The following is a 17,201-nucleotide window of genomic DNA, read 5'->3' on the forward strand; positions in this document are numbered from 1 at the left end:
CAGCCCTTTTTCAGAAATCCACACATGGGGTGCTCCCTAAACTGTCATTACCTGGGATTGTTTCATTTGAGTTTTCAAACTCTTTTCACCCTGATCCATAGCTCTAATAAGACTTTATTTCTTGGTCTTTGACTGTAATGAGATCTCCTGTTCCTTGACCCCATCCTCTTTTTCCTGTCATCCCCATAAAATTAAATGGAATTTAATTGAATTTAAAAAGCTTCTTGTTCAACTGCTGTTTATTTTGATATGTGGTATATTTATTGAATGATTACTCCCCCCCGCATTGATTTGTGATGCCTCCTGTATGTAAAACCAAATTATATAAATTTTTATATAATAGGATGTTTCATTTATCTAAGTTTGAGCCATCCTTAAATGTTTTTGAAGCTTTATAGTATGTTTTGATATTTGGAAGGGATTGTAGTATCTCATTGACTTTAGTTATCAGAATTGTTGGTATTGGTCTAGCTTTTTACACTTCCATGTGATTCTGAAGACAATTCAGTCAAGTTATGAAAAGAAAATCTTCATTGGACATATTTTCCCTGCAATGATATTAAAAACTGGGTTATTTGAATTAGTTTATATAAATTAGCATTTTATCAAAACTTTATTCTAGTAAAATATCTAAAAAGTTTTAATTTTTAATTTTTAATTTTTTTATTAAAGATTTTTTATTTATTCATGAGAGACACAGAGAGAAAGAGAAGCAGAGACACAGGCAGAGGGAGAAGCAGGCTCCATGCAGGGAGCCTGATGTAGGCCTTGATCCCAGGGCTCCAGGGTCACGCTGTGGGCCAAAGGCACCGCTGAGCCACCCAGGGATCCCATCTAGAAAGTTTTAAATAGATTGAATCTATTTTTTTTTCAAGATTTTTATTTATTTATTTGACAGAGAGCACAAGCAAAGGGAGTGGCAGGCAGAGGGAGAGGGAGGCTCTCTGCTGAGCAGGGAGCTGGATGTGGGGCTGGATCTAGGACTGTGGGATCATTACCTGAGCCCAAGGCAGACACTTAACTGACTGAGCCACCCAATGCCCCAGATCAATCCTCTTTGCCTATAAGTACCAAAGATGTATCTTCTATAATTTAAAAAAAAGATATGCAACAAATGTAAATGATCTGTTAATTTTTTTTCCAGATATGTTTCCTTCTTTTTGCCATTCTCTACATTGTTTCCTACTTCATCATCACAAGATACAAGAGAAAATCAGGCAAGTAGAAACATTATAATTAAAAATACTTAGATCATCATGCCAGCTGGTCTGTGGTATATGGGCCATATCGTGCCTGTCAGTATGGTAGTATAATACATTCAGTATGGCAATGATTGAAGGATGTAATAGCCTGGTGCTAAGTAAACAGGAACCTCCAGGGAATCTGACTGCTTGTGGGGTCATCATTCTGTTTGACCTGAGCCCATGTTTACCACCATTCTTAGGTCTAACCAAGAATAGTGTGGGGCTGTTCAGTATCTGGGAAATTTCTAGAGTTTATGAGGATATATGGGTTTTGTGACTGGCTCTGAGTTTGAACATGCCTACCCCCCCCATCCTTTCTCTGACTATTAGACTATCTTTTCTTTCTCTAAAGTGATATGGAATGTAGAGTCTCCATGATATCATTTAATATTCAGTTATATATTATATTGTCTTTTTATTATTTCATTATTATTTAGGGACCACTAAATCTGTATTCTTTTTTTATTTTTTAAATTTATTATTATTATTTATGATTTTATTTATTTACTTGAGGGAAAGAGAGTGCACACATGCACATGAGTGGGGGAGGGGAGCAGAGGGAGCAGGAGGGGGACAAACAGACTCTCCACTGAGCAGGTAGCCTGGCATGGGGCTCCATCCCAAGACCCTAGGATCATGACCTGAGTCAAAGTCAGGTGCATAACTGACTGAGCCATCTGGGTGCCCCTATTCTTTTTTTAAAAATGAACTTTGTGCTAATTAATTCACAGATTCTTGTGCCAAGGTTTTGTAAGGACCTAAACAGTTGCCTTACTGCCTTCTGTTAAACCTCAGCTATTTTCTGTAAATAACAAGAAAACAGAATTTTCTACCTGTATGCTGGGCTAACAGTAGTGCCATATGAATATTTATGGATTCTATATAATAGGAACTCTTTATATTATAATATCAAACTTATTAGACTTTTGAAAGCAATTAGGAAATAGTGCTTGCTCTAGTGTTTTAGTTTGGCTCTATGATTACATTAAAATATTTCTTGGAATCTATAATCTCTCAAAAATTTGAAGACCTACAGATTCAACACAGTATTTTAGCTATTTTTAAAGATGTTTTGGCATCAGGTGTTAATGGTTATTGACATAGAAGGAGGAGGAGGAGAGAGAATTAATATAAAATGCATCATTTTGGGGGATTTAGGGGATGATGAACAGGAAAATTGGAGATTTATTAGATGATTTAGATGATTTTTAAATACTTTATTTATTTATTTTGAGAGAGAGAGTATGAGTGGTGGCAGAGGGGGAGAGAGAGAGAGAGAGACCCAAGCTGACCTCCCTCCCCACACCTTTTGCTGAGCATGGAGCATGATGCAGGGCCTGATTCACAACCTTGAGACCATGACCTCAGTGGAAATCAAGAGCCCGATGCCCGACTGATTTAGCCACCCAGGTGCCTCTATTAGATGATTTTTAGAGTAATAGCAGAGAGGGGTGATGAGTACTCTGGACTTAGTACTGAGCGTTGGCGGGGGGGGGGAGGGGAAGAGTTGAAATGTATATGAAGCTATTAAAATATTCTTCAGTAGTTGATGGTTGATAGAGAGTAGGCACAACAGTATACAAATTAATTGGGACTGTTATTTTATCGTCCTTTTGGTTGTAAAGCTATTTTGGGCAGCCTGTAATTAAGAATGGAGATTAGGGTTAAGAGGATGGCTCAAACGCACCATTGACATGGAAGCAAATGGATAGTCATAATTACAGAGACCTAGAGAGAGAGCCTTTGAGGACAACCTCAGTTAGGTATTGAGGAGAAGGAGGGGTCAGGGGGTGTTGTGCAATATTCTTGTAATTGGATTATATTTTCTTTAGCTGGTAAATTAATTAATTAAGATTTTATTTATTTATTCATGACAGAGAGAGAGAGAGAGAGAGAGAGAGGGGCAGAGGGAGAAGCAGACTCCATGCAGGGAGCCCGATGCAGGACTCGATCCCAGGTGTCCAGGATCAGGCCCTGGGCTGAAGGTGGCTCTAAACCGCTGAGCCACCTGGGCTGCCCTAGCTGGTATATTTATGTAGGAAGACAAAGAGAAGGCTAGTAGCCACGAGAGAGAGAGAGAGCTGAGTGAGTATTGGAGCAGAGGCCATCTGCTACTTGTAAAAAATTCAAAACTTGGTATCTTTCTGTTTATAACTTGGACAATAATTGTGAAATAGTATGGAGGCATTCTAATGGTTTAGAATGGTCCAAGAGAATCTTTGTTAGTATCATTAATAATGACAAACTTGAATTGTGGAAAAGTACATGAGTTTTAAGATTTTGAATTCTAACTTTATAATAAAGATTTTTGTTGGATAGTATCAACTAAAAGTTTTTGTTCATTAGCAATTACAATTTCACTTATGTTGTATGACAGTAAACTTGATTCTGGTCCTAAGGTTCTACTAAGTTTTATTTTCTGGAGCAATAAATATATGGAAAGTTTCAATTTGCATATGGTAGTTTTGTTAATTAGGATTTTGGTTAATCACAACACTCTACGTTCTGTCCCATGTGAGTTAATAAGATTTAAATTTAGATCCATGCTCAAATAAACAGAGCTTTTTGAAAGTTCTTTTCAGTAATTCATTGAGTTTCTGTTTTTGTTTGTATTTCCTGATAAATTAATGAAACATTTTATTGAAGATAAAAAAATTAATACTTTAACCATTTTTACAGATGAACAAGAAGATGAAGATGCCATAGTCAACAGGATTTCGTATGTATTTAAAAATTCATTTGTTCTGTTTCTAATTTTGAGGTTATAAATTCTTCAAATTTTATTCACACCTTAGGGCATAAATGTGTAAAAAATTCACCTAAAGTAATACACTGGTTTTATTGATATTAACTCTATCTTTGGGAGCGCATATAAACAAATATAGGGTTGACTCTTGAACACTGTGGGGGTTAGGGACTTTGGCCCTGAGCAGTTGGAAATTGTGTATAACTTTTTACTTCCCCAAAATTTAACTACTAATAGCCTATTGATTGGAAGTCTTACTGATAACATAAACAGTTGACAAATACATATTTTGTATGTCATGTGTATTATGTATTCTTATAATAAAGCTAGAGAAAAGAAAAAAATTATTAAGAAAATCATAAGGGAGAGAAATTACATTTAAAGTACTGTATTATATTTATTTTAAAAATTCACTTATAAGTGGACCTGTGCATTTCTAAGTCATATTGTTCAAGAATCAACCATACATGGAAAAATGAGGATTGATTGTTTCCTGTTAAAATTTGCTTGTTTGAGGAGCTGACATTTTACCTTCAGACATTTTAACCAGGAAGTGGGCTTATTTATGGTTGGGAAAGTTGCCAGGCCGTAAGAAAGAAAACTCTTAACTGTTTAATGATCTGCTGAGAAGACTATGACAGTCTTGGAATAGGGAGGAGACATCTGTTCTAGTTAATTGAACATCTACCTGCTATGAGCAGGGAGATGGACTCAGATGGTTCTTTAGTTTCCTGTAGCTCTCTTTCTGCATTCATTCATTCATTCATTCATTCATTCATTTATTTATTTATTTCTGCTTATATATGCTGGTGATATATGATTGATACACCCTTTAAATTTTTTTGAGGTATTAAACTGGATGGGAAGCAGTAAATTTGTTTCTATAAGATTTTGCTTGACTAAAATTTGAGATCACACAGTTGTAGCTACATTGGAGAGATTTTTATTCCAGGATTCTTTATTTTAATTGATACTTGAAAAGTTTTTGTCATAGTCCTGAATTTATAGAAAAGTTAGAAATATAACAAAAAAGAGCTGTTTTGCCCCCAGAACTATTTGAAAATTTGGTGACCTGGTTCTCCATTTCCTCAGGATACTTTTGTATATAATGCCTATAAATGGTAATTCTTCTATTGTCTACCATACAACCATCAAAATAATAAAATTGTTGCTGTATCACTCATGCCCCATTCAGATTTACCAGTTTTTCCAGTAATGTCCTTGTTGCAGATGGACCCCGTTCAGGATCACACACTGCTTGTAGTTGTCATGTCCCTTTAGTTCCCTTTAAACTGAAACCCTTCTTCAATATTTACCTGATCTTGATACTTTTGAAGATTACAGGCTAGTTATTTGGATTGTTTCTTCATGATTAGTATCAGATTATTCATCTTTTGCCTGGGGCAAGAAGGAGGTGAGGGAAAGGTCAAAGAGAGAGAGAGAGAGAGAGAGAGGCTTCCTGTGCTAATGCACTCTTATGTACACTGGGATATTACTCAGCCATAACAAGGAATAAAGTACTGACACATGCTATAACATGTAGGAACCTCAAAAACATCATGCTAAGTGAAAGAAGTCAGACACAAGGCCACATAGTGTCTAACTCCATTTACTAGCAGTTTCCAGAATAGGTAAATTCATCAGTGTCATATTGATGGTTACTAGAGACGGAGGGGAGAGCAGCATGGGGAGCAACTGTTTAATGAATATAAGGTTTTATTTTGAGGTGATGAAATGTTCTGGAACTAGAAAGTGGTGGTGTTTGCACAACACTATGAATACACTTAAATACCACTAAATTGTTCATTTTAAAATGGTTAATTTTATGTTATGTGAGTTTCACTTCAATAAAAAAGTACTTTCAACTGATAAGTGACTTTAATAGGTCTGATTTAATTCATAACTGAACAGTGAATATAAATGGACCTTGCTTTATTAGATTTGGTAATTTAAATGATTTTAAATGCCCTAGGGAAAACATCTATAACTTTATACTGGGAATTCTTGCTCTGTGGGTTTAAAACTTAGGCCTATTATTTGATTTAAATTTATAGAATTAGGGGTCTTAGTTTTATTCCTAACACCTTGATATTTGAGAAAATCCTTAAGTGATTGATCATTTTTCTGTGTCTAAATTACTGTCTAAATAATTCACTTACCTCAAAAAGCTTCAGTGAATCTCAGACTGAGTAAAGGGCAGATACTAATTCTTTCCCAGTGAAATCCTCTAGGGATGAAGTGAGTACTGTGAGATGTGTGCCACTTTCCTCTCTGGTCTGTACTCCACTCTTGGTGGTAAATCTATATACATACATTTGTAGATTTGTCAACAGACCAGAGGACATCACTTAGGCATTACCCTGCAGTGTATTCTATGAAACAGTGGCTGTGCCTCGTTTCCTTTTTCTTTTTTTTTTTTTTTACACATATTACAAATTCCAGATAACCTTTATTTAAATATTTCACAAACAACTTACAAGTTTCCTTGCAACTACATGGTAAATCAAATGTTAATGTATAGCTCAGGAACTGTAAACAATTCAGCAACTAGGGCCCAAAGGAACTGCATCCATAATAGAAATAAATATTTTAAAATGATCAACTTTTTGTGCCTTGTTTCCTTGTGAGGAGTCTCTGGAGCCCTGATCTCCCCTTCTGCTTTCAGCAGTTCTGCTTCCACCTCTGCTGTTGCTACTTGCTACCAAATGTCTGAAGGCTTTGTGTTCTCCTAGCAGGTGGTTCCTGCATCAGGTGACTGGAGGAGACTTCCGCTTCTTGCAGGCAGATGGGCATGCACATACAATAAAGACAGGAGAAGGAGCAGGGAGGAGGGCACCTGAGAGAGAATCAGGGCTCATCTGTTCCCTAGCCCCTCACACCAGTGATGACTTTGGCTTTCACTGCCTTTTTTCCCCTCTTGTGTGATAGAATGAGTGAGAATGGAAGAGTAAGGCAGATCTGGGTTCAAATTCTGAACTCAAGATTAACTTGAGGTCAGAAGAGATTGAGAAAGATTTATTTTCTCTCTGTGTGAAGGAGAACTGCCACTTACTTTGTTGTGCTGTTGTATGGATTAAATCACATCTGCTAAACATTCCTGGGTTGGTGCTTAGTGCATAGTATGTGGAAATTCAGAGTTGCTTCCCTTCTCTGCACCATATTTCCTTGCCTTGCTTCTTCCACTGAAGAGGAGGAAATGGAAGGAGAGGCCTGCTGAATGAGGAGAAAAAAAAGGGAATCCTCAGTCTTCTAGAAGAGCTCAAATTCTTAAGTAAAGTAGTTGGCAGCACTACCTGGCCACTTGAAACAGAGATCTCCAGTGCTGGCTCAACCCCGAGTCAAGATGGAAAGCCTTGTTCCTCGGCCTTTCTCACCTTCCATTAGGCCCATGTTTGCTCTCTCCTTTACTCCTTTGTTCTTTCTCTGTTTGTATCTACTTGTGCCCCGAAATTAACTTTGCAATCAACAACTACATTTTCTGAGAGCTACTGTTGTCTAGTTAGTTGATTTTGATTAGGATTAAAGTTATTGATATAAAAACAACATGCGTAAGTGCTGAAATTTTTGTGAGCCTGTGCAGGTGAGAGGAGAGTTTCCAGGTAAGAGGTAGGCCTAGCATAAGGCCTAGCATAAGCTCAGGAGTGACCTGGTGTGTGCTTTCAGGTCTGGGAGAAGGGAGGGAGTTTCCCCTGCAGAGGGAAGTCCTGGCATGTAGTATTAGCTTGAGGGAGTGTTGAGGGGCACCCACATGTGTTCAGGGATGCTCTGCCACAGGGAGTCAGAAGTTGGGGAGGGCATCTGTGCAGGATGGCAGAGCCCAAGTAGGCTGAGAAGGGTGTCCCCAGAAGGACGGCTTGGCATGGGTGTCAGAGGTCAGTGGGGAAGGAGGTAGGACAGTCCAAAATGGGGAGTCACTGGAACAGGATGGACACCTCTGCATAGGGTGGGAGTGTCAGATCACATACAGGGGTGTTTAGTCCATTAAAGGTGACAGGAACCATTTGCAGTTAGGGAAAGGGAGAAAAATGAAAATGAACAAGGTTGTTGCATTGCAGTTGAACTGTCAGTGTGGACTCATGGTTTTTAATAAAGTTGGTGAACCAGATCTAGATGTAAAGGTGGATATGTGTTAAGTGTGCGTATGTACATACGCATATGCGTAGTGCATACTTGTATTCCTTGCCTGTCCATTGGGAGCATGACACCCCAGTAGCAATGAATATATTTAGCACCAGATCTTTGCTTCTAAATATAATTTTCCACTAATAGGAACCAGGATTTGGGGGAGAAGCTGTCCGCAGGGGTACAGGAGGGGAAGTTCCAGGCTCATTCTGTACATATGGTACTGCCAGAATGCAAGGAGGTGCTCCAAGAATGATGAGGTACATGTCAGAAAGACCCAGAATGTTCAAGGGCTTTCACATCAATCAGGGACAATTGGAGTGTCAGGAGAATGATTACATTGGATCCTACACAGCATAAAATAGAACAATCTGGAGTCCATACTGATAGGAATCCGTAAATGAATACATTTTTTAGCAAGGAACAGGTTATTTTTCCTGGTTTCCAGCTTAGCTTCCCACAAAATACTTAATTAAAAGGGAAAAGAGTGATGTTAGAGTGGAGACCAGTGGTCAGGCAGAGTGTGACCGGCAGCAGGACAGACAGCTCGAGGCCACCTGATAGTGATTGGGAGAACTTCCTCACTTGATTTGCAAGGACAAATCCAAAGAAGCACACTGAAGGTCGCTGGCTGGTAGTTGCCAGAGTTGACAGTAGACCTGGGGTAGACATTTTTCCTAGTGCTTTTCCCAGGAAACATGCCCGCTCAGCAAAACAGTTTGTAAGACTTCTTCTGTCTGATTTGAGTTGTATTTTTGCTATGTATCATATAGTCTACATTTAAACATTATCAATGATTTACGGAACAAGGGTTTCATGGTTGTTTTGGCTTTAAGTAGGAAAACACTTCTGTTGGTTGCCACAAGATGGCATTGGGCTCAAAGTTACTCTAGTAGATGTGTATTTTGAGTGTTTAGAACGTTTTGTTTCTTATGTCTCCTTATATTTATTTTCATGTTCTTCCTATATTGATTTTAATGGTATGGATATTAAGGTTCCATCTCTAATGTTGGTGAGGGTTTTTTTTCCTTTGCCTGTTTAGTCTTTTAAAAAAATCTTAAAAAAATTTAGATATAACATTTAAAACATTTCAAACATGTAAAACAGAAAGTGAAAGCCCCTTTTAGTGTCATATATATATATCATTTGACTCCCAACTACACATATTTAATGAAAGTCTTATATAACTTTTTTGGATTAAAAGATTTACAAGTTTTTATCCTTTTTGAATTCCTACCATATTCCTTGCTTTTTCCAGTTGCTGGTAACAACAATCTCTTCTCTTCCAGGTTGTTTTTGAGCACGTTCACTCTGGCAGTGTCAGCTGGGGCTGTTTTGCTTTTGCCCTTTTCAATAATCAGCAATGAAATCCTGCTTTCTTTTCCTCAGAACTACTATATTCAATGGCTAAATGGCTCCCTAATTCATGGTTAGTATATATTGCTTAATATAATCACAATGAATGTTTTTGTTTTTTACTAAACTGTATCTTTAGATTTACTTTTTCTTAATTTCCTTCATAATTTGCATCTTCCTCCAATAAACCATGAGTCCTTCATAAAATCAGAAAACCAGATTTTACTTACTATTCCTATTAGTTGTGAAGGCTTTCCTATTTTACCTAAGAAACAGTTTTTATACTTAAAATGATTTTGATAAATTTTCACTTAAATGTTTAGCAAGAGAATTTTGGTTTATCTGGTTATCTTACCTCCATTTAAGACCTAAAAATACGAGTCATAGTTTTCTACTTTATTTGTTGCTAGTTACTTTTTTTATTTAAAAATGTGTAAGTAATAGGGACGCATGGGTGGCTCAGTGGTTGAGGGTTTGCTTTTGACTTGGGGCATGATCCTGGAGTCCCGGGATTGAATCCTGGGATCGAATCCCACATCGGGCTTCCTGCAGGGAGCCTGCTTCTCCAACTCTGCCTGTGTCTCTGCCTCTCTCATGAATAAATAAATAAAACCTTTAAAAAATGTATAATAGGGGAAAATTTCTTTTGTCAAGTACAAACTTTAAAATTAATGTGGTTAAAAAAGTAACTTATTTACTGTGGGCAACACGGTATATTGCTTGGAGGCCAAATAGACCTGCATGCCAATCTTGACTGCTATTTTCTAGAAATTTTTAGTGAGGTAGGACATTTTAATTTTAATTTATAAAATCTAATACAGGGATCCCTGGGTGGCGCAGCGGTTTGGCGCCTGCCTTTGGCCCAGGGCGCGATCCTGGAGATCCGGGATCAAATCCCACGTCAGGCTCCCGGTGCATGGAGCCTGCTTCTCTCTCTGCCTGTGTCTCTGCCTCTCTCTCTCTCACTGTGTGCCTATCATGAATAAATAAAAATTAAAAAAAAAAAAAATAAAAATAAAATCTAATACATTGATTTTTAAAATGTTTCATTGTTTTTCCCTCTTTTATTCTTACTGAATTATGATTTCTTTATGTGTGAAATATACCAGTTTTTTGTTAGATTTTTGTAAATATATTCCAGTTATTTTTCTTCTTAACTCTGCTCGCTTTTTTGATTGGCAGATCAAAAAATATTGTCCAGTCTTTTTTCTTCCTTTGATATCTCTAATTGTTTTGTGTTTTTTAAATTAATTAATTGGTTATTCATCAGAGACACAGATTGAGAGAGAGGCAGAGACATAGGCAGAAGGAGAAGCAGGCTCCGTGTAGGGAGCCCGATGTGGGACTCCATCCCGGGTCTCTAGGATCACACCCCCAGCCAAAGGTGGCGCTTTAAACCACTGAGCCACCCAGGCTGCCCTGTTTTGTGTTTGGAAGATCTTTTTCCTTCCTGAGATGCAACAAATCCTCTCCCCCCCGCCCCCGCTCATTTTCTAAAAATGATTTTGTTTGTGCATAACTGTTTAATTCATCTGGACTTTATACAGATACCTTTTCTCTCAACCCTTTGTGTTTATTAAAGAAATGCTATGTTTACTGTAGAGTATTTGGGAAACAATATACGGTGAAGAAAATTAATGTTACTTACAATCCCACAACCCACAGAGCTATTGTGGATACCTGGCCTGTAACCTTTGTAGCCTTCTTAGCCTTCCATAATGTGTGTTCATGTGGATACATACATAACCAGATGGGAAACTCTCATGGACTCACTGATAATTTGTATCTTCTCCCATCAAAGTGTAAGGGGAAGGTTTCCATGCCTGTAACTACTTTTGTGTGCAATTTACAGTAGTGCCTGGAGCTGTATTAAGCATGGATTGTTCCTAAATTTTTAACTAAAAAATCTAAAGTATACATCTTCACAAATAAATATTTGCCCTTAGGATAGATTTCTGCAATTCACTTTCCAGGTAAGCACACTTTAAAAGTTTTTGAGAAGATAATTCCTGATTCTGAAAAGCTGTGTGAATTCCACTAGTGGTTTCGCTTTCACTGATGGGATATGGGGGGTGGAGTGGGGAGGTGGGCCTCCTCTTCCTCTTCCCAGAATGCATCTTCACCAACTGTGGGCAGTACTTAAAACCTGGCAATTCAAGGGGCACCTGAGTGGCACAGTTGGTTGAGTGTCTGACTCTTGGTTTTGTCTCAGGTCATGATCTTAGGTTTGTGAGATTGATTCCTGCATCAGGTTCCATGCTTAGCAGAGTCTGCTTGGATTTTCTCCTCTGCCCCCACTCCCCAAAATAAATCTTAAAAGAAAAAACCCTTCCAATTAAAAAACATGAAACATTTCCCCTCTTAAACGTACATTTCTTCAGTTACTCGTAAGGATAGACATTTACAAAACATACTCAGAGGTCATTCATATTTATTTTTTAGTAAAATGCCTACCTGTTTTCTTGGCCCATTTTTAGTGCTTTTCCCCCTCTTTTTTCAAAGATTTTATTTATTTATTAGAGAGAGAGAAAGCACAAGCAGAGCAGGAGAGGGAGAAGGAGGCTCCCCACTGAGCAGGGAGTCTGATGTGGGGCTCCATCCCAGAACCCTGAGATCATGATCTGAACTGAAGGCAGAGATTTCACCAGTTGAGCCACCCAGGCACCCCGTCTTTCTTTCTTTCTTTCTTTTTTTTTTTTTTAATTAAATTCTCAGTAGCTAACATACAGTGTAATATTAGTTTCAGGTGTACAATGTAGTGATTCATCACTTCCGTACAACACCTGGTGCTCCTCACGACAGGTGCCCTCCTCCATCCTCATCACTTACTTCACTCATCCACCCACCTCCCCTCTGGTGACCACCATTTGTTCTCTATAGTTAATAATCTCTTTCCTGGTTTGCCTCTCTCTCGTGTTTTCTTATTTGTTTTGTTTCTTAAATTCCACATATGAGTGAAATCATATGGTATTTGTCTTTCTCTGACTGACTTATTTCTCTTAACATTATACTCCCACTGCATCCATGTTGTTCCAAATGGCAAGATTTCATTCTTTTTTATGCTTGCAATGTTTTTTTAAGTAATTGATTGTCTATCAGAGGTTAATTGCAAACATTTTCCTCCCATTTGTCCTTTAATACTGCTTAAGCTGTTTGTTTGACATAAAAATTTTAACATTTTTGTTTAATCACATATTTGAATCTGGCCTTTGTGGTTTCTGTTGCGTTTGAAGGTAGAAACAAATGGATTCATGAAGCTCTGAAGACCAAATGAATTCAATAAAATTAGGACTAATTATTAACCAAATAAGCAATTACTCCTTTTTTTACTTAGCAATTGAAAAAAACTCAAATAAGCAAACTGAAATTGATACAAAAAATAAATCTTCTACTGAAAAGTCAGCTGTTATTATGAAAGACAGGAAACAACCTGGAAAGTAATGGCTGTGCATGTTTTTGTGAGTTATTTTTAGATACATGTTATTAGTTATTAAAAATATTTTGATAATATATAATTTAGAAAATGGTTTTTGCATGTGTTGTCTGAGATGTTTAAGGAACACTGTTTGGCGTGGTTTCCCTAGCTCTAGCTTTCTGTAAAGCTGTAGGTACTACGGCACATACATTTTGGGCTCCAGGTGTTTTTACCAGCGGTGCCGGTATTCTCAAGCTGGGCTAACCAGTATGACAGGTGAACTGGCCTTTGTTTCCAGTTTTACTAAATAGAAATTGCATGCTATATTTAATGACCTTTCATACTCTAAACCAAGGCCTTTTTTTTTTTTTTTTCTGTTTATGGACTGGAAATAAGAACTACTAACACATGACATGCCATACGATTTGGAGGCCTTAACTCTGGAAGTAAACATCTTTGGTTTTTTTAAGAGTCTTTCTCATTTAATGTAAGGTGTGTAAGCTCAAATATATTGTTTATAAATTAGGGCTTGGAACAATGATTCCCACATAGTGATTGCCTAATAAACATGTTGAATGAATAAATTATGTAATAATTTTAATAATATAAATATATATATAATATAGATAATAAGCCACATAAAATAAAATATAATAATAATAATTAAAAACTACATCAGCTGGAAGTTGGGGAACTAAAGGAAGAACCTTCTAAATGATGTCACTGCTTCTTTTTTTTTCTTTTTTTTAAAGATTTTTATTTATTTATTCATGAGAACACAGAAAGAGAGGCAGGCTCCATGCAAGGAGCCCGATGTAGGACTTGATTCTGGGAATCCGGGAACCCACCCTGAGCCAAAGGCAGACGTCCAACTGCTGAGCCACCCAGGCGTCTCAGGTGTTACTGCTTCTAACTGTACTCTTAGGAATGGGTTTCAGGAGGCATGGGATGTCAGCCTCGGAAATTTTTCCCTAAGGGTTTTATGACCCCCAGCTTTGTTTCTGCTAAATCTTTGGTAGGTTTATATCCTTTACTGCAGGTAGTAAATTTCATAAATCTTTAAATTCATCTTTTTCTTCTAAATTCATAGCTTTCTTTAACCTTGTTGATGACATTTGAGGGAGTGTTTATTATTAGTTCTTTCAATTGTCTTGGGGTTAAAGATTTGTCAACCTTAGACATGCTTGCTTCTTGGCTTTTAAAAATTTGTTAATAGGGCCAAATTATGGTACTAGTAAGACATGACCTAAGGTATGCCTTGTGTTCTAGACACACTTTTCCTCACCTCCATTGTGCAGTAGCAGTTCAGTTTGTCGTTGGTAGTCAGAACACTCCCTTCCTTGCTGGTTGATTAAGACACATGAGGACCCCAGAGTTCTGGGCAGCAGTCTAAACTTCCAGTTCAGTGGAATAATTGTTATATCTCCTGGTGGAAACGTTCCTCCCTTTGGAGCTGGAGCCTCTAGATTAGCAGCACTAGTTCGCAAGGTTGTAGGAACAGGAGGCAAAAAGTTTGCTAGTGAGTCAGTAGGGATAATAGTGAGTGCCACCACTTCCAATTTCTACCCCTTGATTCCTGGACCTGTGAACCCTGACTGGGAGAAATACTACCATCTATTGAATATAGATTCAGGGCATATACAACCTCCTAGAGTACCTTTCTTCAGCCCTGCGAGGTATTGCCACCTAGCTGACACTGTAATTGAGTCTTTAGAAGGACATTCCACCATTCTGTTGAGCCAGCTGCTTCAGGATGCATGACCAGTGAATTCCAGGGCATGGGCCCATTGTTCTTTTGTTGTGAAGCCCTGCTGTGATGATGGTAGGCAAGACATTCTCAAAGTCCACAGATAGTAGTTTTGGCAGAAGCTTTGCTTTCAAGGCAAATCTGTATCCAGAGTAAGTGTCTATTCCAGTAAGGACAATATGCTGCCCTTTCCATGATGAGAGTGACCCATTTCAATCAACCCCCCACCAGGTAGTTGGCTAATCTTCCCTGGGTGTGGTGCCATATTCAGGTCTCAGTATTGGTTTTTGCTGCTGGCCAATTAGGCACTCTGGGAACCATAGCCCGGTGAGCCTAATGGGTAGAAGTGCACATTGCTGAGGCCATGCATCACCTCCACCCTAACATTTTGTTAATGAACCTATTGGATCATGACAAGGGTGGCTGGAGAAAGAGGCTGACTGGTATCCATGGAACAGGTAATCCTATCCACTTGATTGTTAAACTCCTCTGCCAGGATCCCCCTTTGTTGAGGAGTCACATGGGACACAAATATCTTCACATTTTTTTTTCTCCCATTCAGAGAGTACTATCTGTATACCTCTGCCTCAGATTCCCTTGTTATCAGTTTTCCAAACATGTTTCTTCCTGGCCATCTAGCCAAATCACTGGACACAACCCATGAATGTACAGTTACATGTCTGGCCTCCTCCTAAATAAGCAAGGTGAACAATTAGCTACATTGGGAGGATTTCCATTCACTGCTGTCCTTCGGGGATGTTTACAGCTGTCCACTCTGGGTGGTGTCTGCATATCATGTGGAATGATCTATAAACCAGGCCTGTGTCTTTTCTTCTCTCTGTCAGCTGATGGTAGGGAACTCCCTATGAGGCCATAGGTGCAAGTTGGGGGAGAGAAGTAGTGTGGCAGGGGTGGAGACCATGGGCATTTGGGCCACTTGTTCAGGTAATTTACTTGCACCTTCAGGGCCTGCTTGGGCCTGATCACGTATATACCACTTCCATTTGATGATAGAGTGTCACTATTGCATGTCCAGTGTTATAGCTTGGTGGGCCAGATAACACCCTGTTCATGATGGGCAGCTCCAGTCATGTGGTAACTTGGTGGCCCATGATCAAATGTTCAGTCTCTGCTAAGGTCCAGTAACAGGCCAAGATCTGTTACTTAAAAGAGAGTGCAGGGCTGTCCTTCAGGGATGTCCCAGGGGTGCTGTAGTGCTGCAAGGCTTTGCTCTAAAGCCCTCAGGCTCTGTGTTGTGATCCACCTGTAATTCTTGCCAAAGGCTCCAAACAGCATCCCTACTTCCATGGACACCTTAGGCACCATTGGATTTATGGGGCAGAGGGCCTAAGTAGCAGAGCATCTTACACAGTAGCCTTTACTTGTGGCAGAACTTTCTTTTGTGGTTAACCCCACTGTAAACTGGCAGCTCTGAGGGTCACTTGGTAAATGGGTTAGAGTGGCACTCAAATGAGGAATATGATGAATATGTTACCTTCAAAATCCAAAGAAACCCATGGACTTTATGCCTCTCTTGGTTGTAGTAGGAGCCCAGATTCAGCAACTAATCCTTCACCCAAGAAGAGGTATGTCCACATGCCCCACACCACTGGACCCCTGGAAATTTCATTGACATAGAAGGTTATTGAATTATTCTTGGATTTATTCTCCACCCTCTGACATGAAAATGTCTTATCAATAAGTCTACAGTACCTGCTATGAGGCTTCTTGCTCACTAGATCTAGTCAGCAGTGTCATCATTAGAATGGTCCACTGTGATATTTTGTGGAAGGGAAAAGAGATCAAGATTCCCGCGAATTAAATTGTGCCATTAGGGCTGAAGAGTTGGAGTGCCCTTGAGGTAAGACAGTGAGGGTGCTCTGCTGGCCTTTCAGCTGAAAGCAAACTTCTTCTGGTGGGCCTTATGGACAGAGATGGCGATAAAAGCATTTGTCAGGAGTCACACACCAGGTACTGGGGTATGTGTGAATTTATTCAAGCAGTGGCACCACATCTGGAACAGCAGCTGCAGTTGAAGTCACCACCTAGTTAGGCTTTAATAATCTGTTGTTTTGGGGCTATGGGAATCACCACTTCTGCATCTTTCAGATGATGGTGACACTTATCTCTGTATTTTTTTTTTTCCTTCAGAGATGTGGCATGACTTTTGGTTTACTGTTTTCCTCGTTAGAGGCAATTCTGGGGGGCTTCATTTGGCATTGCCTACTGTCATAATCCTTACCACACAGATCAGGAGACCAGAGTAGCGATTCTTTTAGCTGCGAAGTATATCTAATCCCTTATGCATCCCAGCACAAGGGATATTACCATAGACTGGGTTTGGAGACCCACTGTGACACATGTGATACTTGAGCTCACACTCCATTGACTGACCTCCATAAGCCCTTGCTTTGAATGGTGGGCCACAGCAATGTTTTGGGTCTCCTGGAATTAGTGTCAGTTCAGAGCCGGTGTCTAGTAGTCCCTGAAAAGTCTGATGACTTCCTTCCTCACCCCAGTGCAGTTGTAGCATCCACATTCATTTGTTAGTCATTAACTGTCTGATAACAT

At 38.9% G+C, this 17,201-nt stretch overlaps 1 protein-coding gene across 13 annotated transcripts in view; it reads left to right on the top strand.

The window, feature by feature from the left end:
- The window catches only part of LMBR1 (limb development membrane protein 1), a 146,752-nt gene that overhangs the window by 25,976 nt on the left and 103,575 nt on the right, over positions 1 to 17,201 (top strand). For 9 of the 13 annotated variants that reach the window (XR_012007762.1, XR_012007761.1, XM_072776823.1 and 6 more), the window contains exons 2-4: positions 1,145 to 1,217; positions 3,924 to 3,963; positions 9,402 to 9,541. Coding sequence is in view for 8 of the 13 variants with exons in the window: in XM_072776823.1 (XP_072632924.1) it covers positions 1,145 to 1,217; positions 3,924 to 3,963; positions 9,402 to 9,541 (253 nt within the window). In the remaining 5 variants the exon portion in view is untranslated. Of the gene's footprint in view, positions 1 to 1,144; positions 1,218 to 3,923; positions 3,964 to 8,259; positions 8,373 to 9,401; positions 9,542 to 17,201 lie in introns of those variants that run through there. The other 4 variants (XM_072776828.1, XM_072776829.1, XM_072776824.1 and 1 more) reach the window with 3 other exon arrangements.

Source organism: Canis lupus, chromosome 15, assembly GCF_048164855.1.
Source record: "Canis lupus baileyi chromosome 15, mCanLup2.hap1, whole genome shotgun sequence".
Lineage (NCBI taxonomy): Eukaryota > Metazoa > Chordata > Mammalia > Carnivora > Canidae > Canis > Canis lupus.